General features: G+C 46.5%; 2 protein-coding genes across 7 annotated transcripts in view; one reads left to right on the plus strand and one right to left on the minus strand.

Moving 5' to 3' along the window:
* Window positions 1-25,000, plus strand: part of LOC130166864 (CSC1-like protein 2) — a 26,399-nt gene that overhangs the window by 260 nt on the left and 1,139 nt on the right. The window contains exons 1-24 of one of the 3 annotated variants that reach the window (XM_056372686.1): window positions 1-111; window positions 6,375-6,580; window positions 7,112-7,191; window positions 8,961-8,999; window positions 10,548-10,638; window positions 11,156-11,193; window positions 11,985-12,127; window positions 14,259-14,310; window positions 14,685-14,793; window positions 14,944-15,014; window positions 15,267-15,347; window positions 15,442-15,565; window positions 16,251-16,384; window positions 16,580-16,717; window positions 16,816-16,969; window positions 17,671-17,777; window positions 18,250-18,336; window positions 18,420-18,485; window positions 19,064-19,226; window positions 19,426-19,531; window positions 20,097-20,264; window positions 20,429-20,544; window positions 20,620-20,703; window positions 21,169-25,000. The exon at window positions 1-111 is cut by the window's left edge and continues 260 nt beyond it; the exon at window positions 21,169-25,000 is cut by the window's right edge and continues 1,139 nt beyond it. In XM_056372686.1, coding sequence (XP_056228661.1) covers window positions 6,413-6,580; window positions 7,112-7,191; window positions 8,961-8,999; window positions 10,548-10,638; window positions 11,156-11,193; window positions 11,985-12,127; window positions 14,259-14,310; window positions 14,685-14,793; window positions 14,944-15,014; window positions 15,267-15,347; window positions 15,442-15,565; window positions 16,251-16,384; window positions 16,580-16,717; window positions 16,816-16,969; window positions 17,671-17,777; window positions 18,250-18,336; window positions 18,420-18,485; window positions 19,064-19,226; window positions 19,426-19,531; window positions 20,097-20,264; window positions 20,429-20,544; window positions 20,620-20,703; window positions 21,169-21,372 — 2,523 coding nt within the window. In that variant the 5' untranslated portion in view covers window positions 1-111; window positions 6,375-6,412 and the 3' untranslated portion in view covers window positions 21,373-25,000. Of the gene's footprint in view, window positions 112-6,374; window positions 6,581-7,111; window positions 7,192-8,960; window positions 9,000-10,547; window positions 10,639-11,155; window positions 11,194-11,984; window positions 12,128-14,258; window positions 14,311-14,684; window positions 14,794-14,943; window positions 15,015-15,266; window positions 15,348-15,441; window positions 15,566-16,250; window positions 16,385-16,579; window positions 16,718-16,815; window positions 16,970-17,670; window positions 17,778-18,249; window positions 18,337-18,419; window positions 18,486-19,063; window positions 19,227-19,425; window positions 19,532-20,096; window positions 20,265-20,428; window positions 20,545-20,619; window positions 20,704-21,164 lie in introns of all 3 variants that reach the window. The other 2 variants (XM_056372685.1, XM_056372687.1) reach the window with 2 other exon arrangements.
* rrbp1b (ribosome binding protein 1b) overlaps window positions 24,671-25,000 on the minus strand; it is a 12,734-nt gene continuing 12,404 nt past the window's right edge. For all 4 annotated transcript variants that reach the window (XR_008827208.1, XR_008827207.1, XM_056372682.1 and 1 more), the window contains one exon: window positions 24,671-25,000. This exon is cut by the window's right edge. The gene's annotated coding sequence lies outside the window, so the exon portion shown is untranslated.

Consider the following 25,000-nt stretch of genomic DNA (forward strand, 5'->3'; position numbering starts at 1 on the left):
GGACGCGGCCGGGGCGGCGGTGGATTTGTGAGGATTTAACGGCTCGTTTTCTGCGGTGAAATTTGTTGATTTACCGGAGCAGAGGAGAAGGACTTGGGTTCGGATGGTCAGGTACCGGCTTTATTCTAATTGGTTTATTTATTACGGGCTTTATTCTCCGGTTTATCATAAGGCGGCTTTGTTTGATCTGCTCAGCGGGTTGATTAGCGGCGGGCAGGCCGCTGCTGCAGCCTCACCGGCGGCCTGTCCGCCGCTGCTGCTCGGTGTTTCCACCCGGACAGCATCCATCCAGCCTCCGTACGGCTCCGGTGTTTTTTGGGGGGGTGGGGGTGTTGTGTTATATAATGTGTGCGCAGAGGACACACCGAGCTGTCCGTCTGTCTGTCTGCTGCTGTAATGTGATTTCCCCTCTGACTGACCGGAGCCTCTTTACCGCTTCTGACGCGCTTTATTACGGTTTGAACGGCTCCGTGTCTCCGTGTCTCCGTGTCCCCGTGTCCCCGTGTCCCCGTGTCTCCGTGTCCCCGTGTCCAGGTCTCATGTCTGATATTCGGTGTTTTCTGTGACATTGGGTCCGGACGGGCAGCGGATGTTCGGTGCGGCAGGTGGTGTGGTTGAGGCCGGACTGCAGGTGCAGCAGGGCCGCGGCTCCATCCAGGAAAGACCCGAGCAAAATAAAATGTCCTGAGTCACAGCCCCTGAGACATGAACCGGGTCAGGACCCGGGTCCGTCTGTTATACCTCCAGGACCAGGTCTCCGAGGAAAACTCCTCAGTGTTCAGGGTCATCTCATGAGCCTGTGTGAATGCACAAGATCAGAACCAGAACCAGGATCAGAACCAGGTTTGTTCTCCAGCAGGTTTTCACGAGAGGAATTTGTTCTGGTTCAAAACAATAAACAGAAGAAGAACAAATATAAAGATAAGACCACGTGCAGACAGAGAACTTCAATATGAATAGAAACATTTAACAATAAAATATTTACAAATGTGAAAAATATTCTGATAGAATGTAAAAATAATTCAAATATGTAGAATGTGCAACATGAATCATAAATAAAAAGAGATGAGGAATTCTGTCAGGATGGTTTCATCAGATGAATCTGTCACTTCATGACTGAGTCAATAAAAGAGCCTCACTGCTGAAAATAATCAATCAATCGATTAGTCGATGGACACTAAATCCTCAGGTTCCACATGAAATGTTTGGACTTTTATTCTGACATTTCACAGAATAAAGAATCAAGAATCACCCTGACATGAATCAGTGATGTGCAGCTGTACATTTGACCCAGATCTGTCAGAGGAGACTTTGACATTAATCATTAATCAGTGGGTTCAATATTAATGTAAATAATTAAAATCATTTAGTCCGTAAAACACCAGAAAATAGAGAAAAACGTTTTTAAAATATTTGGTTCAAAACACAAAGATCTTCAGTTCATTCTGATGAAAATGTCTTTAGTGACATCCAGAGAAAACAATCATCATCTGCTCATTAATGATCAATTAAAACGTGATTAATTAATTAGTTAATTGTTGATTAGAACAATTTAGTAGAGAACGAATCAAGTCAGTTTATATCTAAAACTCATCTCATACACAGAACACAACATAAAACATCTATAAAAACACAATAACCTTTCAGCTACACACACACACACACACACACACACACACACACACACACACACACACACACTAGAGGATTAGAGAACACACCTTCACCTGGTTCAGTTTGAAGTCCAGGTGGATTCAGGAGACAGTCTGAGGACGTGATCCTGGTTTCACACAGACTTCAGACAGACTGTTGAACAAAGCACTTTAATTCTTGACTGTATTAAACTGGACTGTGGTGCAATGAATTCTGGGTAAATTAAGACTTTTTTCAATATTAAAAAAAAAATGGCCGACCAAGGAATCACATCCAACCACTGAGCTCTTTTACCTTCAGCAGAACATGTTTGTCTTTATGAAGAATTCAACAGTTACAGGATGTTTTATTTTGAAAATTCAGCAAAGAGTAAAACAATAAGAAGAAAAACTCTTTGCTCTCTCCATAACAATGTCAGCAAAACACATATATGAGCCATGTTTTCCTGTGTCTTGTTACCATGGTAACACTGGTCTTAGACCTGAGTTAGCCTGTTGATGACATCATATCCTCTATGGTCATGTGTCAGTGTGTTTGTCTGACAGAAGCTCAGCATTGACTTTTATCTGGTTTTAAGTCACAGACACTTTTTCCACCTGGGTGTTTTCAGCTGGTTGTTTGAAGCAGATGATTTTAGTCGTGGGACGTCTGGATCTTTATCAGCTGCAGCTGCTGGAGACGTCCTGTCTCTGAGGAGCCTGGCTGAATCTCTGATGTCTAAAGTCAAACTGTTTTATTCAGAGTTTCTCCTGGTTTAATCCCCTGGTGTGTTTGTTGTGGAGAGGAGGACTCCTCTGTGGATCGTTCAGCTGCTGGTAAAAACCTGCTGAACGTCTGCTTCATGAGCGATCAGAGAAACAGTCAGAACACAGGTCAGCATCAGCCTCAGCTGCAGCTCTTCCCTGAGTCTCTGTCCTCCGCACAGCGTCGCTCAGACTCTGACTTTAGATGTTTTTAACGGTTAGAGTCACCTGACCCACTGACACTGAAGGAATCCAAACTACGACTCCCATGATCCCACGCTACTTCATGACATCATCTGTCGTCTGTTGTAATTGTTTTGATTGAGAGGCAGGAGTTACAGACTGAACACGTTGGAACATTTTGTCGAATTGCTAATGTTTTGCTAACGGCTAATATCACACTGTTTACCTCAGTAGTTGCTGCTGTTTTATCCAGGTGTGAAACTAAGTCTCTATTAAACTATTAATAAGTCACGTGGAATCAGATCGATGCACAGACTCACATACTCGCAGAAACCTGATCCAGTATTTTAGATCAGTATCACAACGACTGTAGTTGAACCTGGTTTTGGCTTAGACCCGGATCAGAGGAATAAAAACTGCACTGCGATGCTTCGAAGAATCGATTTGTCACGACAAAAATAATCAGCAACTATTTTGATAATCGATTGATTATCTCAGTAAAGTTTCAGTTTCAGCCTCAGAGATAAAGAAGATGAAGCTTTTCTGTATTTTCTGTCTCAGTAACTTAATCTCTTTCTACTGACCATGATGTCGATTAAATGATGAACTGATTAACTGAGGAAATAATCTGCCATTAAAGAAGATTATTACCTCAAAAGTCTGGTCACATCTATAATCTTCTGTAACCACATGGTTCCTGATTTAAATCCCTTTATTAGATTTAAAACATATTTTGTTTGAGACAAAGTTTCTCTAAGACTTTATGTTTCTCAACAAGATGATTCAAATAAAAATCGTTTCAGTTTCAGGATTAAAACTCATGTCAATCAAAAAAAAATCTATATTTCCTGAACGCAACTGATTCTTCAAAATAAAACTCTGTGGTGTCTCAGTGTTGTGGTTATTTGTGGCTGAAGCTCTGAAATCTGACACTGGAGAGTGGACTCTAAGGCAGCGCTGCCTTCACTGACCTCTGGAAGTTATTTTTCCTGCTGCCTGCCTGTCTGCTTTATTTATTTATTGTCGGCCAGGGTTTCAAAACCTAAGGTACCAATCCTGTCAACTTGTGGGGGCGGGGCTAAATACACCTGAAACCTTGTCAGTACAGAGAGAGAGAGAGTTAGCATTAGCACAACTGCTAACACTGTATCAGAGAAGATGCTAACTACGCTAACTGTTCTGACAAGATGCTAACTAGCTAACCGCTCTGAAAGATGCTAACTATGTTAACCATTGAGAAAATGCTAACTATGCTAACGGTTCTGACCCGTCTGCTAGTCTCTGGTTCTGGTCTCAGACTCCTCCTCTGAGTCTGGGTCTGACTGAGTCTCTGTGATGTTTCCTCCTCTCACCATCTTCATACTCTCTGCTCTTTCACCTGTCCACCTGGAGCCAGCAGGTGGTGGGCGGGGCTCAAGGCCTGAACCACATTTCTCAATCAGGAAGTAAGAGTAGATGTTAAACACAATTTGAATCACAGCAGAGGATTTTTTACAGCGTTTAAAACATGGAGGAAACTTTAAACAACACAGGTTCTCACCTGGTGAACACCATTAAGCCCCTCCCCCTCTCTCTACAGTTGCTGCCTGTGTAAAGTTTGTCACCTCTAAGCTGGTTTGAAGTAATTTGATCTCGTTTGAAGCTGAACATCCAGACTCATCCTGAAAAATCTGATCACATGAGAATCACTCACTAGCAGACGATCATGTGACAGGTGAGCGCTTTGCTGGGCGCCACTCAGGTGTTTCATGACTTTTTAAATAAAATAAGATTGAGTAAAATAACTCAAAGAAAGAATGAAATACGACCTTAAAAAAGAAACGTGTTGAGAACAAATGATTCACCTCGTCTCACACCGTCATAGCTCCAGGTGTCACGACTTCTTTCTAGTGATATCACAGTGATGTCACAGTGATGTCACTGAGGTCCAGTTCTACTTTCTGCTTCTGCTTTTTGCTGCTGGACATTTTATCTGAAAGATTCACTGACTTTTCAGAATAAAAGGCTTTAGTCCAGCCTGAGTTCAGACTGAGGGACGTGTGAGGTCGACTGATGAGAGCGTCACTGACATCACGCTGGGGGTGAAGAGGCCGCTGATCTTGAGTCAGCTGTTTTCACCGAGCTGCTGATGTCACAGTGGAGCATAAAATCAGCTGATGATGTCACAGTCTGCAGTAAATATATTCTCTGACCCGACGTCCACAGTTTGACCATGCGGTCTCTCTCCTCACTAACTTCCTGTCGGTCTCCACTGTAAACGGACACACACACTCTGAGCAGATATCAGTGACACACACACTCAGCTGTTATCTTTGTGCTGCAGACTTCAGGAGGGAGGAGGGAGAAGGGGGGTCACTGAATCTAGACAAACCCTTAAAGAAGCTTTGTTCTGGCTAACAGTTGTAGACCAGGGCTAAGCTAACAGGGCTAACAGTTGTAGACCAGGGCTAAGCTAACAGGGCTAACAGTTGTTCTTAACCAGGGCTAAGCTAATGAGGATGAGAGTGGTCCAACCAGCCCTAACAGAACAGGTCTAAGGACACACGTGTTCTAATCAAGGTGTGCGTGCGTGCGTGCGTGCGTGCGTGCGTGCGTGCGTGCGTGTGTGCGTGTGCTGCAGTGTGTCTGCAGCTCTGAGACTCGAGGCTTCAGATGAGTCATGCTGCTGCTGCTGCACCATGACAACAGCACAGAGGGGAGGGGGGGGTTCTCTGAATGAGGCTGAACTGGTGGAATATTCCAGATCATCACTGCACACGTTCTACACAGAACCAACAGGAACAACAGTGTAAAACCTGTCAGCGCCACCTGCAGCTACAGTAAATACACACACCTACATCCTGATGATTCACCTGTTCTCCGGCTGAAGGTGTGACGTCTGTCCTGAGTGGGGTTTGCAGGACACCACTCTCAGGTTTCCCTCTGGTTTCTGTCTCAGAGTCTGGATATGAAGAATTCTGCTCCAGTCCTCGGACCTGTTTCCTTCAGGTGATGGACAGTGTGTCAGATACATTGGGACAGGTGTGTGCAGGTTGAGACAACAGGAAGTCAGTCACTGCAGGTTGTGCGCAGGTGGAGCTGCAGCAGTGACACAGGTCAGGGAGGAGGTTCAGATGTTTAAAGAGTGAATCTGGTCTTTGCTGACCTGCAGCGGTCCCCCTTCTCACCTGGCTGCAGTGGTGTACGGGCGTTCTCCAGGACTGGTGACATCACTGATGGGTGTGGCCACAGGTGCAACAAACTGAAACTAACTAACACAGAAAACAGAGAAACATGGCTAACAATTGACCAGGGCTAAGCTAACACGGCTAACAGTTGTTCTAAACACGGGCTAAGCTAACAGGGCTAACAGTCAGTCAATGAGTTGGTCACTGTGGTGGTGCTTGTTGAAGGGTGGAGGTGGGGGTGGGTGAGAGGTGGGGGTTGAGGGTTGGGGATGGGGGGGTGGGGGGGGTCCAGTATAGCGACCTCAGATGTTTCTTTGTTCTCTGAGTCTGTGATGTAACGATGATGTCATCGGTCGGAGTGCCGTCACTGTTGTTTTGTGACAAACGTCCACCGAGGCGGAAAAACTGGGTCAGGAGTTGCAGCTGGCGTCACCATGGCAACGGGATCAGTAGGGCACAGAGGAGGGAGCTGCCTGCTGCTGCTCAGGCATGCTGGGAAATGTAGTCAGCTCCTCTCTCTGTGATAATCAGTATTGATCAGTATTGATAATAACACTGACTTATTTCTGTCTGCTGCCTGTAAATGTGTTTTGTTCATGTTGTTAATAAAGTTTTCTTCCTCCCTCAGGTTCTCAGCAAGGATGTGGCAGTGAGCTGATCGTTACCATGGCGATATTCGGCGGCGGCCAGCCGTGCGGCGGTCAGGACAACTGCTCGGCTCACAGCGAGTCCAAAGATTACTGTTACTCTGCTCGTATCCGCAGCACGGTGCTGCAGGGGCTGCCGTTCGGAGGCGTCCCCACCGTGCTCGCCCTCGACTTCATGTGCTTCCTGGTGAGTCGCCGCTGCCGCTGCACACGCTCAGTTCATGACAAGTAGACACGGATCCTGGACTCTCACTGCACACGGTCTGGTTTCTGAGAGCTGGTCTGTGAGCAGCTCCTCAGTGCTCTGCTGCAGTGCATTGTGGGACAGTGAGCTTCAGTGTTGAATCAGGTCACAGATCTGGTTGGTGTAAAAACAGGGTGCATTGTGGGAGCTGCTGCTGTTGTGGTTTCCCTGCTGTGACGTTCACTGACTGTTGGAAAAATCAATACTGGCGGAAAGTCCACATCCACCCACATAATGATGCTCAGTGTGTTTCTGTCTGTGACCTTTGACCTCTGACGTACATCCCTTTCTACTCCCTCTGTCAGAATGTGTATTGAGAATTATTATGACCTATACAGTGCACTCATAGTGTCCCACAATGCATCTTGACAAGTACTGATATATATATCTACCATGATGCATTGCACTGAGTCACACTCAGCCCCTGTGTTTCTACTCTTCAACTAACAGGAAGTCCTCCTCTCTCTTCTTCAGGTGCTGCTCTTTGTCTTCTCTATTCTACGAAAGGTTGCGTGGGACTATGGCCGCCTGGCGCTGGTCACCGACGCTGACAGGTAAAGATTTAATCACACACAGTCATAACGAGGTGGGAGGAGCCTGTGGAGAACAAACAGCTGTCAGGTGGCTCTTCACATCATTACTGCTCCCTGAGGCCGGGGGGGCAGAAAGGTTTATTCCTTCTTCCTGTCTCCTGGTTGTGGAGAGATGCATGTTGGGTAGTTTGTGAAATTAGCATCATAAGTTAATTATTAGGTAAGATAAAGATGTCAGATGGTTTTGGCTTCTACAGTCTCAGTAGAGAGATTTGATGAAACTAATAAAGATAAGAAGGACTCGACCTGTGGAGGTGAAGAACCTCATCGTCTCCTGACATGTTATTGATACTTGACTTTTCCTGAAGGGAAACCATGGTAACCGGTTAGCAGGTTAGATTCACAGAGTACGTTATTGCGGTAACTGATTCAGAGTTAAAGTGATCTGATCAGGCCCTGATGATAAATACAGCTGCTGTGATGCAGGTTACCTGTTGTCGTGTTGTCCAGGTGTAGGACAGGTGTAGGACAGGTGTTGTCCATGTGTCGGACAGGTGTAGGACAGGTGTTGTCCAGGTGTAGGACAGGTGTAGGACAGGTGTTGTCCAGGTGTAGGACAGGTGTAGGACAGGTGTAGGACAGGTGTAGGACAGGTGTTGTCCATGTGTCGGACAGGTGTTGTCCATGTGTCGGACAGGTGTAGGACAGGTGTTGTCCAGGTGTAGGACAGGTGTAGGACAGGTGTTGTCCATGTGTCGGACAGGTGTAGGACAGGTGTTGTCCAGGTGTAGGACAGGTGTAGGACAGGTGTTGTCCAGGTGTTGTCCAGGTGTAGGACAGGTGTAGGACAGGTGTTGTCCAGGTGTAGGAAAGGTGTTGTCCATGTGTCGGACAGGTGTTGGACAGGTGTTGGACAGGTGTTTGACAGGTGTTTGACAGGTGTTGGAAAGGTGTTTGACAGGTGTTGGACACGTTTTTGAAAGGCGTTTGACAGGTGTTCGACAGGTGTTGGACAGGTGTTTGACAGATGTTCGGCAGGTGTTGGACAGGTGTTGGACACGTTTTTGAAAGGCGTTCGACAGGTGTTGGACATATGTTTGACAGATGTTGGACAGGTGTTGGACAGGTTTTTGACAGGTGTTGGACAGATGTTGGACAGGTGTTGACAGGTGTTTGACAGGTGTTGCACAGGTTTTTGACAGGTGTTTGACAGATGTTGGACAGGTGTTGGACAGGTTTTTGATAGGTGTTTGACAGATGTTGGACAGGTGTTGACAGGTGTTGGACAGATGTTGGACAGGTGTTGGACAGGTTTTTGACAGGCATTTGACAGATGTTCGACAGGTGTTGACAAGTGTTTGACAGATGTTGGACAGGTGTTGACAGGTGTTGGACAGTTGTTGGACAGATGTTGGACAGGTTTTTGACAGGTGTTGACAGGTGTTTGACAGATGTTGGACAGGTGTTGACAGGTGTTGGACAGATGTTGGACAGATGTTGGACAGGTTTTTGACAGGTGTTGACAGGTGTTTGACAGATGTTGGACAGGTGTTGATAGTGGACACTCTGATGACACAGTGTGACTCATGAGAACAGCTGGACAGAGAGAGACAAACAGGAAGTGAAGCTGGTGAATCCTGAACAACGTCAGACTTTAACAGCTGAAGAAGAAATGCAGGTGTTTGATTGACGGACTCTTCTTCTTCTTGTGTCTGAACTTGTGTTGTTGTGGTCCTCAGTGACGTTTCTCTCTCACAGCAGCTTTTGTTGTCTTTCTGTTTCTCCTTAAGACTGAAGAAGCGTTTCAGCGACCTGGAGGAGCGGGAATAGTATGTTGCTGCTTCCTCCATGTTTGACCTGTCTGCTAACATCTTCCTCCTCCTCCTCCTCTGGTGTCATTAACAGAGTTCCTGTCTCTGGTGCACTAACACCTCGACTTCTTCTTCATTTCAGTTTGTGTGTGTTTATGTATGGGGGGTCGTTTGTGCCACGACCACATGGATGTTTGTGTCTTACTGTTAAATCTTATCGTGAACATGAGATGAACAGAAACATCCAGGCCTCCGTACCATGACTCCGCCTCCGTCTGTGTGACGGAGGTCTGAGGCAGATTAATGACACAACAGGACAGGAAGGAGCTGATCTTTGTGGCACCAATCACCCCCCATACCCCATGAAGACTGACCTGACTGTGTGTGTGTGTGTGTGTGTGTGTGTGTGTGTGTGTGTGTGCGCACCATATTTAAATGAAACAAAGGGTGTCTTTGGATCAGTGCTGGCTAATGTGATGCTAACAGGTGTGATGCTAACTCTGCTCCACACTTCTCTCCATGTTACTGTGAATTCAGCCGAAGGCGAGACAGAGATAACTATGAGCCGGTGAAAAGGTAACAGGCTGTTTGTGTGTAGCTCAGTGTGTCGTGACCCTGTGACGTGCTAGTTAGCTCGTTAGCTCGTTAGCTCGTTAGCTGACCCGACACAGTAGAGCTGAGCTTGGACTCGTGTGTCCAGATGAGTTAGTACCTGGGACAGGTGAGGTCGGCTCGGCACAAACACTCAGTGACATCATCTCAACGAGGTCACAACACCAGACCAGCCTCACTACAAACACATAGTGACATGTAACATTCACAGACGACGTGTTTGTTTCCCGTCAGAATACTCATTATTAGAACACACACACACACACACACACACACACACACACACTGATATTACATCAGATTCAGGGCTCAGTATTCTGCTCAAGGACACTTTGACATGTGGACAGGAAGAGCTGGGAATCGAACCGTCGACCTTCTGATGAGTGGATTTACACCGCTCCTGATATAAAACTGAATATTACACAGAAAAATAAAAGTCTCATGACTTCTTAAGAAACTTAGGTTTGATCTATTTCTGATTAATTATCACTGGGGGAAAAGTTTCTACAGAGACATCAGAGCTGACTGTTCTACACAGGAGGATGACCATGGACTCTGACTGAAAGCTCAGGAGCTGGGTTGTTAGCTGCTCCTCACTTCTCTGAAAACGTTGAATTTCCAAGCAAATATTTTAATAAACTGACCACAGATTAAAAATATAAAGTGTTTCTGTCAGATCTGAAAACTGAATCAAAAACCTCCAGTGACGTTAAACCAGCGGCAGGTCGGACGTGACGTCAGCAGCGGTGGTTAAAGCTGAACACCTGGACTGAGGTGGGAACACGTCTGAGGTGCATCTGTGGACAGGAAGCTGTCGGTGTCCACTTCCTGTTAGGGTTGGAGGAACCAGAGGAACTAACCTCAGGGTCCAATCAGCTTTCAGATGTCAAATGTTAGAGCGGCTACATGCTAACAGCTAACGGTCAGCTGACTCCTCCCTGTCTGTCTCCACAGCGTTGCCTCGGCGATGCACTCGGAGACGCCCGACCGCTACGAACGCCTCACCTCCGTCTCCAGCTCCATCGACTTCGACCAGAGAGACAACGTAAGGACACCTTCACCCCTGCTCCTCCTCTTCCTCACTGTCTTCTTCAGAGGTTTTAGGGCTGTGAGGCGGTCCCGGGGGGGGTGAGCGACAGGTGAAGGGGGGTGTACAGTGAGAGCTGAGAGGGACAGGTGTGTACAGGTGTGTGTGTCAGATCTGGACTTCCTGCAGTGAGAGTGGAGCTCAGCCGGTTTCTGTGTCTGTTAATCTGTTGATGATAATCCAGATTAACACCGAGCGGCTCAGAGGAGGTCAACCTGAGACCACCGGTCCTCATCTGAAGCTCCACCCACTCACCTGAACACACCTGACCACACCCACAGGAAGCAGATTCTTCATGATATAGATAGAAAATCATTTTAGAAATGCAGATTTTTGTCTGAGACATGAAACAGTGACGAACAAGTAAAATCAAAGGATTAGAAATGAAAGAATTAGTGTCATGACATGAAAAACAAGTAAAGACTCAAACTTCACCTCCTGGCTGTTTGTTTTGTGTGTGTGTTTCTACCTGCAGGGCTTCTGCTCGTGGCTCACGGCCATCTTCAGAATAAAGTAAGTCTAAAACACATTAGCCACTCAAAACTTCAAGATGGCTGCCATTTCCAAGATGGCTGCCATTTCCAAGATGGCTGCCATTTCTGGCGAGGAAATGTTGTTTTTGCAATAAATTCACCCACAAGTTTCCATATGAGTGATCCAGGTGTAAAATCAAACAATTCAACAACATTTACTACACTGTAAAAAGTTACACCTGTGAAAGTGTTAAGTTTACCTACATTTTACAAATTAAAAGTCCTGCTGAATTAGAGCAATCACACAGAGAGGCCAGAAACCTGGTCAGCATAAACATCATTTTAATTATTTACAATAATTAATTGACATTAAGAAATGAAATGAATTTTGTCAAAAACAGGACACAACTGAAACATCATTGAAATCTGTCCAGTGGGTATCACTGTGTATGTCTGTAAATATGTTTCCTATGCTGGAAATGGCGGCCATCTTGGAAAATGGCAGTTTTTTGAAATTTCAAGTGGCTAATTATCTGCTGCAGTAAGACTGAACAGAATAGTCCGTTACAACAAAGATGGCGGTTGTGTGACACATGTCCTGCCCCTCCCTGTTTTTATAGATTAAAATAAGATGTTTGTACATGTTGCTACATAGCTAACGTTAGCATTAGCAGCTGTTTACTGACCAGTGTAGAAGAAACTAGAGTTCAACATGAAACTTTGTCCCCAGAGTTGGAAACAAACACCACTGTTCTTCTACTGAAGTTAGCATGCTAACCAGCTAGCCCTGGCTAATGTTGGCTAATAACAAAACTTCTCCTCCTCCTGCAGGGATGAGGAGATCAGGGAGAAATGTGGGGAGGATGCTGTCCACTACCTTTCCTTCCAGCGTCACATCATCGGGCTGCTGGTTGTCGTGGGCGTCCTCTCCGTCGGCATCGTCCTACCTGTCAACTTCTCTGGAGACCTGCTGGGTAAGAGCGACACAGCCACACCTGTCAGAGGTCAGGGTCCATCCACAGGAAGGTGATCAGATATCTGGAATGAAAACCAGGGACATTTCCAGTCTGAGCTTCAATGAATCATTAAAATATCCAACGCCTATGAAATCGGGGGAACGGTTCACAAGATCCACGGTTCGCTTCGTGTCACAGTTTTTGCATCATGGTTTTTGATTCGGTATACGTTGGTTTTAGGGAACGTCCATCCATCAGCAGTAAGAGCTACGTAGACTGTGTCAGACAGCTCTTTGACAAGTCCTCTTCGTGTCTCTTCATAAAGTTCGGGAATTACCGTGTTGCCGAAGTGTCGGCAGAAGGGACGTTATATTATATATTATATACTCGAGTACTTTAATTATATGCTGAAATCCTGCATCCTCCACCACGGCATAAGGCTCTTATCTTTCGCTATGAACCTTCCTACCCGACTCTCAGCTCTCTCCTCCTCCTCCTGTGTGATCACTGGGGTGACGTCTCCGTAGGTGAGCCAACACATTGGACGTGTTGCCGCTAGCATGAGCAACACTTGTTGCACAAAGTCGCAGTTTTATCCACCACTTTCTTACCGCATCATCGTAGGCAGCACTAAATCCAAAATGCTCCCACACAGCAGACCTTAACGGTGCCGCTGGCGCCTCCTCTCACTCTGGGCCTCCTTGCTCTTTTCCACTCGCCATTTCCACAACTGACCTGGCTGCTGCACTCGAACCTGAACCCCTCCGCCTCCGTGCCAAATGCAAAAAAGATCTCACTGGGTTACTGGCGCAAGGCTGCACATGCCCCGAACCGAGACAGGCGAACCGAGCGGGACGGATTTTTTCCGTGAACCGTTCCATCCCTACTATAAAACAAAAAAGGGGACAGTCCCAGTTTTTGTTTTTGTGTTTTTGTTATTTCACTGCATGTTAATGAACTCCTAACCAATGAGTGAGCCAGCTAACCTTTTCTCTGCCTAGATACAACAAGAAAAAAGATAAATCTGATTGGATAACTCTATTTTGACGTGTTAGCTTCACTTCTGCAGGCAGCAGGCAGCGCCCTCTGTTGGCCAAAACAAATGCAACGCTCAAAGTCTGTTTGAATTTCACAGTTAAAGAACAAGGACATTTCCGGGGACAGCCACCAAAACAGGGACTGTCCCCAGAAATCAGGGACATCTGGTCACCGTGATCCAGAGCAGTAGTTCTCAAACCTCACCTGTGACCGCCTGACACTAAGACTAAGACCTGACTCCAGCAGGTGGACTGAGACCTGCAGACTCTGGACCCTGGTCTTGGTTTTTCTCTCACAGTGTTCTCACCTTGTGTCTCATTTAGTCAGAATTATCAGTAAACATGCTTTCCTCAGCCGAGGAGCCCCCGGACCTCCTTCTAAAGAAGGTAACAGCTGCTGGTCTGTCGGTGTGTGTGCTGTCTGATGGTAGAGCAGCGTCGTGTCCCTGTGTTTCAGTCCTGTAGTGACTCTGAATCGTGTAGAATCCACCTGACTTCTTCTTCTCCTGCAGTAAGAACACGGTGTAACGACTCGTCAGTCATAATAACGCTGCTGGTTACCTGCTGGCGGGTCACTTTGAATAAAAACTTTATATAAATATAAAACACCCTGAGGAACTGAAGCTTTTCTACATTAGCTCTGATCCCTGTGGTTGAACTTTTGTTTCCATGGAAACAGCCCCTATTTAGAAACAGAACGTCGTCACGTTTGAGCAACACGTCACAGATTTGAAGTGGGAGGAGTCTCATGTCCAGAGGTGTGATCTGTCACCACAACTGTTGCTGTAGGTTGAAGTTGGCGTAGCTCAAACTCCTTCTGCTGAGGAAGATCATGTGACCAAAAGCTCCAGAACAGCTACTAAATAGACTTAATGTTGAGGTCGTTTCATCAGCTACTGTTTCCAGATCAGGAAGGAATTTAGAGTCTCAGGTGAGAGCTGCACCTGAGACCAGTTCTACAGGTCCAGGACTGATGATGATGATGATGATGATGATGATGATGTTGATGTTGATGTTGATGTTGATGTTGATGATGATGATGATGATGATGATGATGATGATGATGACGACGACGATGATGATGGTCTGACTTCTACTCTTGTTTATTCCAGAAAATAACGCCTACAGCTTTGGACGCACCACGATAGCCAATCTGAAGTCTGAGTGAGTCTATCAGGATCTCTGCTGGTGTCATAGCCTAGCTTAGCACAAAGACTGGAAGCAGGGGGAAACTGTTAGCCTAGCTTAGCACAAAGACTGGAAGCAGGGGGAAACTGTTAGCCTATCTTAGCACAAAGACTGGAAGCAGGGGGAAACTGTTAGCCTAGCTTAACACAAAGACTGGAAGCAGTGGAATACTGTTAGCCTAGCTTAGCACAGAGACAGGAGGCAGGGGGAACTGTTAGCTTAGCTTAGCACAGAGCCAGGAATCATGGGGAAGTGTTAGCTTAGCACAGAGACAGGAGGCAGGGGGAAGTGTTAGCCTAGCTGCAGGTGTGTAGCCTGGAGTTTATGTTTCCTTGGGTTTTGTCTTGCAGGACGAACCTGTTGTGGCTTCACACCTCGTTCGCCTTCATGTATCTGCTGCTGACCGTCTACAGCATGAGGAGACACACGTCCAAGATGCACTACAAGGAGGATGACCTGGTAGGACCACACACACACACACACACACACACACACACACACACACACACACACACACACACACACACACACACACACACACACACACACACACACACACACTGGTTTTTCTGCGAGTTGTGTGTTTAATCCCAGTTTTCTGTCTTGCAGGTGAAACGCACTTTATTCATTAACGGCATCTCCAAATATGCTGAGGAGAGTCAGATCAAACAGCATTTTGAGTAAGTTCACTGATCTTCCTCCTGATGATGATGATGATGATGATGATGATGATGAAGTCAGACCATAAACAGCAGAATGAAATGTTTAGCTCAATGTGGAGTCATTTAAAAAATGTATAAATATAAATGTACAGCACAGACATGAACAGACAGAAATGTCCTCAGACAGGATTGTTCACGTCGTAGATCCTGATCATTGTGATCTTTGATCTTTGACCTCCAGGATCTCACCTGTTCCCTCTCTCTCCTCAGACAGGCGTATGAGAACTGCACGGTACTGGAGGCTCGGATCTGCTACAACGTGGCCAAACTGATGTCTCTAAACGCTGAGAGGTGAGAGGGTCAGGGCCCAGTGCATGCTGGGATACACTGCTGATCACAGATCACAGCTGATGAAACAACTCTGCACTGTGTGTTTGTTCTACAGGAAGAAGACGGAGCGCAGTAAGAAGTTCTTCACTGACCTGATGGCGAAGGAACACGTTCCCACCATGATCAACCCCAAACCCTGCGGACACCTCTGCTGCTGCGCCATCACCGGCTGCGAGGAGGTGACGCCGCTCTCTGAGCTACAGCTGACACTTTAGGTTTCACAGTGTGTCCTGGTCTGATCAGCTGATCAGCAGCAGGTCACGCTGGTTCAGGTGAAGGCTGATCTTTAGATCATCAGACATGAAGATGAGTTTTAACGATTCTCATAGATATAAAAAGTGTTTCTCTACAGTCACACGTCAGTTTTCTTAAACGCTGTGTGGCGTTAACGTTACCGACTGATTCAAGTCGTCAAGCAACACTGTGCTACATGCTACGGTGCTTGTTAGCATGATATTCCCTCCTGTTATCACTAAATATATAACAGGCTTCACCTGCAGTGTCACACACCTGTGTCCAGGTGTTTTACTTCAGGATGAGGAAACGGTTATCAGTTTCACCTCCCTTGTGTTTGGGAACCAAAGTTTACAGGTTGTGTTCTCTAGCGTTCTCCAGAGCGGAGCCCTTCTTCATTCTGATTGGTTGCTGCTGAACTGTGTCATAGCTGATTGACATAAAGTTTTTCTGACTTCCTGTCACTGTGACGCTCTCTGGTTGTTCATGTGGCGCCACCAGCAGGGCACAGTTCTGATTACAGCTCACATGAACACACTCAACCTTAAACTCATCAGCTACAGGCTAATGTTAGCATCAGTGCTAACATGCTAGCGTGTTAGTAAACAGTGCGTTGTGTTTGTGGTGCAGGAGGAGGCGGTCAGCTACTACACCAAGAGAGAGGCCAAGCTGAAGGAGGAGTACAGGAAGGAGAAGGAGAAGGTCCACACCAAACCTCTGGGCATGGCCTTCGTCACCTTCCAGAACGAGGCCATGACCGCCATGTGAGCCCCGCCCTAACCCCGCCCCTATGTTAACCCCACCCCTCTGTCTCTGATCTGACAGAGGAGTTGTTTCTGTTGTTAATGATGTTTGGATTTAAATTTAGATTCTGACTTTGTCTCGTATCTCATCCTTTGACCCCGCCCCTCTCGGTGGCCCCGCCCCTCTCGGTGGCCCCACCCCCTCTGTCTACACAGTATTTTGAAGGACTTTAACGCCTGTCAGGTTCAGGGCTGTCACTGTCGTCAGGAGCCTCGTTCCTCTCAGTTCAGCGACGTTCTTCACGTTCACAACTGGAGCGTCTCGTATGCGCCCGACCCGCAGAACGTCCGCTGGTATGTCCGCGAGCTCCGCCCGCCTGAGACCCCACCACACACCAAACAAACAAACCCTCTCAGATTACCTGACATTGTGTTCCGGTTCCTTCCTGCAGGGAGCACCTGTCGCTGGGCGGGATCTCCTGGTGGATCCGCTGCTTCATCATCAACTGCATCCTCTTCATCCTGCTCTTCTTCCTCACCACGCCCGCCATCATCATCTCCACCATGGACAAGTTCAACGTCACCAAACCCGTCGAGTATCTCAACGTAAGAAACCACGAGCCTGTTCGTCACTGAGCAGGTCGTCAGGGGGACGAGAGTCGTTACTGACGTGATGAGCCTGTTTACTTAGCCCTTTGTTTGTTTGTTTACCTGTGTGTTTGTTTGTTTACCTGTCTCTTTGTTTGTTTATCTGTCTCTTTGTTTACCTGTTTGTGTGTTTACCCGTCTCTTTGTTTGTTTATCTGTTTGTTTGTTTACCTGTTTGTTTGTTTACCCGTCTCTTTGTTTGTTTATCGGTCTCTTTGTTTGTTTATCTGTTTGTTTGTTTACCTGTCTCTTTGTTTGTTTACCCGTCTCTTTGTTTGTTTACCTGTTTGTTTGTTTGTTTACCTGTCTGTTTGTTTGTTTACCTGTCTGTCTCTTTGTTTGTTTACCCGTCTCTTTGTTTGTTTACCTGTTTGTTTGTTTGTTTGTTTACCTGTCTGTTTGTTTGTTTACCTGTCTCTTTGTTTGTTTACCCGTCTCTTTGTTTGTTTACCTGTTTGTTTGTTTGTTTGTTTACCTGTCTGTTTGTTTGTTTACCTGTCTGTCTCTTTGTTTGTTTACCTGTCTGTTTGTTTGTTTACCCGTCTCTTTGTTTGTTTATCGGTCTCTTTGTTTATCTGTTTGTTTGTTTGTTTGTTTACCTGTCTCTTTGTTTGTTTATCGGTCTCTTTGTTTATCTGTTTGTTTGTTTTCTTGGACAGAATCCCATCGTCACTCAGTTCTTCCCCACTCTGCTGCTCTGGGCGTTCTCTGCTCTGCTTCCCACCATCGTCTACTACTCTGCGTTCTTCGAGGCTCACTGGACCAGGTAACTCTCCCTCCTCTTCATCGTCTTCATCACTGCTGCAGCCCTGAGCTGTTATTCACACTTCTCACCCTGTTCCCACCCTGTTCCCACCCTGATCTCACCCTGATCCCACCCTGATCCCACCCTGATCTCACCCTGATCCCACCCTGATCCCACCCTGTTCCCACCCTGATCTCACCCTGATCCCACCCTGATCTCACCCTGATCCCACCCTGATCTCACCCTGATCCCACCCTGTTCCCACCCTGATCTCACCCTGTTCCCACCCTGTTCCCACCCTGTTCCCACCCTGATCTCACCCTGATCTCACCCTGATCTCACCCTGATCCCACCCTGATCCCACCCTGATCCCACCCTGATCCCACCCTGATCTCACCCTGATCCCACCCTGATCTCACCCTGATCTCACCCTGATCTCACCCTGATCCCACCCTGATCTCACCCTGATCCCACCCACTCTGTGTGTCCACAGGTCTGGAGAAAACAGAACCACGATGCACAAATGTTACACCTTCCTGATCTTCATGGTTCTGCTGCTGCCGTCTCTCGGACTGAGCAGGTGATAAAAACAGCTGGACTGTAAGAATCCTGAGTGACCTTTGACCTCTGCTGTCCTCGCTAACGTGTCTCTGTCTCCTCCAGTCTGGACGTTTTCTTCCGCTGGCTCTTTGACAGGAAGTTCCTGGCTGATGCTAAAGTCAGATTTGAGTGAGTGATTTTTAGTTTATCACAGTGTAGTAGTGTGTGTGTATCATTTAACCACATTTACATTTGTGTGCATATGATTTATGACTTTAAACATTAAAAGCACATTTCCATTTTAAGTTTTGAATTAAATCTTTAAAAGTTTAATTTTGATTTTCATGTTAAAATGAAAAATTATTTTAAAATTCTAATGAAATCTTAATTTTCAGTTTACTCTAAACAATCACATTCATATGATTTTATTTTTTTTATTGTTTGTTTATTTTTTTAGTTGTAACTATGTATTTTAAACAAAAATCTAAATGAACATTTGATTTTTTTCTTATTTAATTAGATTTAAAATGTAAGAAATCCAAATAAACATTTAAGCATTTTAAAAATATAATTACGTTTTTAAATGAATAATTAATATTAGCCGTCCTGAACTTCTGTCATATGAGGTGATAACTGTATGTGAAGCTTTTGTTCAGGTGCTCTTATTCTGAAACAGCTCGGTGTCCCTGCAGGTATGATCCATTAATAAATGATCAGTTATTGATCAGTCATTTGAAGGACGTTCTTGTCCGCTGTGTCCCCTTCAGGTGCGTCTTCCTGCCAGATAACGGAGCGTTCTTCGTGAACTACGTCATCGCCTCTGCGTTCATCGGGAACGCCATGGACCTGCTGCGGATCCCCGGTCTGCTCATGTACATGATCCGGCTGTGCCTGGCTCGCTCCGCCGCCGACCGCCGCAACGTCAAGAGGGTGAGGACGGACACGGACGCAGATCACTTTAACACAACCAGATCACGTCCAAGTCCTCCATTGTTTCTGTGTCTGTTGTCTTTATGTGGACATCTGAATCTGACAGTAAAGTTGTGTCTTCTCCTGCTGTTACTCAACATGGCCGCCTCGTGGTGGCGCTGCTGTGACTGTATTAAAGCGTGGTGTGTCGTCCCTTCAGCACCAGGCCTATGAGTTCCAGTTCGGAGCAGCCTACGCCTGGATGATGAACGTCTTCACGGTTGTGATGGCCTACAGCATCACCTGCCCCATCATCGTCCCCTTCGGTCAGTCTCAGCCGCCCTGCAGCGACACAGCTGTCACGCAGTATTACAGTACAGACATGTATATACTGTATACTGTTACTATAGTATACCATATTATATGTATGTACATTTGAGTACACATGACAAAGATCTCAGAGTGAAGAAAGTCAAGACGAGTCTCAGTCAGCTGATATGATCCAAACTTGAGTCCAGACCTCCACCATGACCCAACAAACATCTGGATCATGATCCGGATCTGCACCAACACCATCAATATGTCTGACTTTTAGATCCAGATCCAAACGTGATTTACTCAGAAATAAACAAAGTTGTAGAAAAATGTTTGATCTCTCAAAGTGAGGAAAGTGATAAAGAATTTGCTGCTTTAACTGGATCAGCACCAAAATCTAATGGTTTATTTCCTGGTCCATGATCCTTCACCTGGTTTGGTGCAAATCAGTTCAGACACACACACACACACACACACAGATCAGTCCACACAAGTCCAGTCAGTGACAACCCGGATCAGATATATTGAGTCATCTGTGGGACGTCCTGACTAAGCAGCTCACCTGTGCCCCTGCAGGTCTGATGTACATGCTGCTGAAACACCTGGTGGACCGGTACAACATGTACTACGCCTACCTGCCCTCCAAGCTGGACAAGAAGATCCACTCCGGAGCCGTCACCCAGGTGGTGGCTGCGCCCATCCTCTGCCTCTTCTGGCTCCTCTTCTTCTCCACCGTACGCACAGGTAAGCCCCGCCCCCTGTTGGACGTACCACTAAACCACCTTTTCTACTTGATCAATGTCCTTTTCAGTCTCAAGTCAGTCGAGTCCAAATCAATTAGTTGAGGCAGGTGTATCGGTGCGTGAGAGCTCGTTGTCGGATGCTAACTGATGCTAATGTGCCGTCAGGTTTCAAGACGCCGACCTCCATGTTCACTCTGGTGGTGCTGATCGTCACCATCGTGGTCTGCCTGTCCCACGTCTGTTTCGGACACTTCAAGTATCTCAGTGCTCACAACTACAAGGTACAGCAGCCGGTCCGTCACAGGTTCAGTCACATGAACGCTTCTGTTCACTGTCTCACTCTGTCTGTGTCTCAGATCGACACCAAGGAGACCGACGTGGACACGGTTGAGAACGGACGTCCGGCTCGTCCCTCGTCCTCCCCGACCACCAAGTCTCAGGTGAGTGGATTTAACTCGTTCCTGGTTTGTTTGCTCGCTCACACATTAGACTAGTTGTTGAGTTTATGAGGTTGTTAACGAGGAAGTTTTAATTCTTGAGTTCTCCACTGAAGGTCCTCTTATTTTATATGTTATGGAGCTTTTGACAGTGTCATTGGTCTTCATCATCAGTGTAGGTCTAGTCTGTTCGTAGTGTCCTGAGGTGTAACATCACTGAACCGCCATAAAAATCTCAGCACACCTGAGTTCACATGTAGCCGACCTTTGTCTTTGTTATAAGATACAAATGATTTACGTCAGGAAGCGAAGAGAGAGTCTCGACGCTGATGCCGCCTTTTGGTATCTGTGGTGTTTTCCGTCACAGTCAGTGAGGTTCGATTCCCAGGACGAGTTAGGATGCTGTGAACTCGGTGTTTTGTCTCCTCCTGCTGGTTAACCTGGGTGCTGTGGTTTTGTGTGGTGCAGCAGCAGCAGCAGCAGCAGCAGCAGCAGATGTACATCGCTCAGGTGCTCCAGGACCCAAACTCGGACGAGCCGGGCGGGGGCAGCGGCGAGGAGGACCGCGGGTCGTCTCAGGACGAGGAGATGCTGAACGGAGGGAACAGCATCAACGAGGCGGATTTCCAGTCAGGGGAGGACAGTCTGATCGCCAACGAGGTCCACCAGTAGCTGGAGGTGGAGCCAGAGGGAGGGGGCGGAGCTAGTTGAGGGTCCATACCCACACAACATTTGGAAAATAAAGCTGACTAAAGAATCACTACACACATACAGACATACAAATAGACTGATACGGTTAGCTCCACCTCCTCCTGGCTCGAAGACTTGACCCTGACCTTTGACGCCGGCGCTGGGTCGCCAACATCCAGTCCTGCACGTCTGTGGAAACTTGATGGACATCAAACTGTTTCACAGGAAGTCACTGTACATAATCACAAAGCCAAAAGTTTTTTTTTTGTGTTTGTTTTTTCTCTGGGGGAGGGGGACAGGGTTTAAAAATTCGTGCCTGGGCTGAATTTTGTTCGTTCGCATTCGTGTCTTGACTCCTGATCCCACCGCAGGTCGCCGGGACTCGACCGAGGGGTCAAAGCTGATGCTGACGCTGTGTTTTTCCTCAGCCTGGTAGATGCCTCCAAACAAACCCCCGCCGTTGCCGCCGTCCTCCGCTAACGGAGTGCTAAATAACTCGCCAAGCTCTTGTAGTGGTAGAAGCCTCGCTTACGCAGACGCATCGCAGTCTCCTTTCCCTGTTCGACGTTCTCCTCTTTCTTTTCGTGGAACCCGTGGGTCTTGGATTTTGCTGGTACGTTCAACACATCACCTGGAAGTTTTGGGTTTTTTTTGATCTGCCAAGCTTTCACTGCATGTTGTTCAAAGTGCTGTCTGGATTAACAACGTCGCCACTTTCGGACAATGTCATCCATCACCGGACTGAAGTGGCCGACGAACTCACCTGATCTCCACCTCAGTGTCGGCAGCGCATCCTTCTACCTGCTGGATTCATGTTTTGGGCTTTCCGCTTCAGTTGGACCACTCCTCTGCCGATGAACAACCCGGACTCGACACGAGGATGCTTTCCTTTCTCGGTTTTGATTTCACCTGAACTACCTTAAATCATGAACACCTGACTGAGGGAACGGGGGAGTTTGTGTCTGTGTAGGTTTATCAATCAAAACACTTTTCATTCATGGGGAGAACTTTGTGAAGACGCTCTGATTCGTCCGGCAGCAGCAGCAGTCGAGTAGTTTGAGCTCAGGTAGACGCAGAAGAGCAGCGCTTTTCGTCAAGACGGTCTACCCTCAACGCCTGAAGCTGTCAGGACTCTCAAGGGAAAATGTTTTCTGTGTGTGTGTGTGTGTGTGTGTGTGTGTGTGTGTGTGTGTGTGTGTGTGTGTGTGTGTGTGTGTGTGTGTGTGTGTGGGGTAACTTATTTTACACCAACCTGCATCATGAAGGGTTCAACATCACCAGGTAACCAAAAACACCATAACATCTGGCTAACATCTGGCTCCTCAGACTGGTCGTCTGTTCAATCAGTTTGACTCAATGTTTTCCTTCAGTTTGGTACGAAATGTTTGAGTTTGGAAAGAACATGAATCACTGTCACTGCTGCAGTTCAAACCTGAACGCTCACTAAGATCTGTTTCTCCATCACAGAGAGAGGTGCAGTTTGTCTTAGCCTAGCTTAGCACAAAGACTGGGAGAGACTGTTAGCTCCATCAAAAGAGAAAAGAAATCACTCTCCCACCATGTTGTCTCTTCTTGTTAGCATCTGTGTCTCTAAAGCTATCAGTTAGCACAGTTTGATATTAAGATCCAAATATTAGCTTCTTAGCCCAGTTAGCTTAGAGTTAGCTTCTTCACCACTAGCTCTAGCCAATGGATGGATTGGTGACTAGCTTGCAAGCTAACACGACTGCTCACAAGAGCAAAGAAAATGTGCTCAAATCTTTTTTTGACCCACAAATTTGTGCCGTTAAGCAACAGCCACTGATACAGCTGACCTTTGACCTTTGAGTCCAGAATGATAGAAGCTATCGTAGCTTATTAGCTGTATGTCAGATACAGCTCTGTTGGCGTGTGACCTGCTTCTCGAGACTTTGTTAGCTCAGAGTTTTTACCCTCTTCAGTAAATCTTTATTAAATGAAACTCAGGGAACAAAATGTCTCTGAGTAGTGCTCGTGATTTGTTGGAAGATTTTTCTCTTTTGAAGGTGCTAGGCTAACAGTTTACGGTCTTTGTGCTAAGCTAGGCTAAACATGTCCTGGACTGCTCTCTGCTGGACACACAGAGCAGAACAATGATTTCTCTTCATCCTGTGATGTGTCTGAACTGAAATTGTCATGTTAAAGGTTTCAGCTGCGGCTCTGATGCAGCATATTTTCAAACCTCACTTTCTCATGATCCGTTGTGGTGTGTAATGATGCGTGTCCGCCTGCTTTGTCATGTTTAGCCTGTTAATTCTTCGCCACGTTCACTTCATTCTGCTGATCTCCGTTCTCTGAGTGTGAGGATGTTTCAAAGCTCATACTTGCTTTTAACTACAGTCATGTATACGTGGTGGTTACCCAGGTCAACCTTTGTTCTTCAGAGCGTTGTGAGCTCAGAAATTAACCTGTTAATTAGTCACTGTTGCTATGACAGTCAGTCTTTCTAGTTTACAGCAGTAATGACGGCAGATAACCGTCGACTTTCTGAAACACTGATCTTTGATTTCAGACAGAAGCAGCTTCTTGTTTCTATTTGGCAAACATCAGTTTTATTGGCTGAAATTACAACTGTCACTGGAACATTTTGTTAGCTTCAGCTAGCTAGCTAATTAGGCTAATGTTAGCTCCATGAGTTGGTTGAAACCTGTTTTTGAAAAGACTTTTTTGAGGTCTTGAATGCACTTGATGGTTACATACATGATTTGATGCTAACAAACTGAGGCTAAGGATATGTTGCTAGCAGACTGAGGCTAAAGCTAACAGGTCCCAAGCAAAATGTCACCGTGTTTCACCTTTTAACAAAAGAAAGGTTTTTTCAGGATGAAAATTAACGATGTGTTTAGCTAACGTAGCTTTATCTTGGCTAACGTTAGCTGGAGTCGGGACAGAGTCGCTAACATTAGCCTAAACTCTGAGAAAGTCCAAGACCGACTCCTTCGCAGTCGACGTTTCAGTCCCGAACGTAACGTTAAACCCCACAAATGAGTTGTGGAGCAGCCGCTCGTCTACATGTCTGTGTAGTTACAAAGCAAAGTATGATGGGGGGGGGGGGGGGCACAGCCTTGTTGGCAGCTGCCATTATTGGTTGCCAAGGCAACAGAAAAAGAGTTGGCAGCAGCGTCATCAGGAAATGAGGGAACACATCTAAAGAAACCTTTTCAGTGCAGCGACGAAATAGTCTCAGGTGTTTGTTTTCCTAAAATAATGTTTACATCAGTTTTTGTTGCTCGTTTTCATTTTTCTCATGTTGTTCGGCAGAGTGTGTGTGTGTGTGTGTGTGTGTGTGTGTGTGTGTGTGTGTGTGTGTGTGTGTGTGTGTGTGTGTGTGTGTGTGTGTGTGTGTGGACACAGAGCTGGACTATGAAAGCTGTAGCCACAGGTCGTCGGCTTCAGTCGGTGGCTACACGCCGGAGAACCTGCAGCATCTGTGTCCAGATGTTTCTTCACTTCCAGCGCGGCGTCTGCTTCAGGCGCTTCAGCCGCGATTGTATGCACATGAAGAAGAGTGACGGAAGCTCCAGAGGATCTGAGACTGGAGGCTCCACTCAGCAGCTCTCCTCCCACAGGTGTTCGGGTTCCAAACTGTTTC

This window comes from Seriola aureovittata, chromosome 3, assembly GCF_021018895.1.
Source record: "Seriola aureovittata isolate HTS-2021-v1 ecotype China chromosome 3, ASM2101889v1, whole genome shotgun sequence".
NCBI classification, from domain to species: domain Eukaryota; kingdom Metazoa; phylum Chordata; class Actinopteri; order Carangiformes; family Carangidae; genus Seriola; species Seriola aureovittata.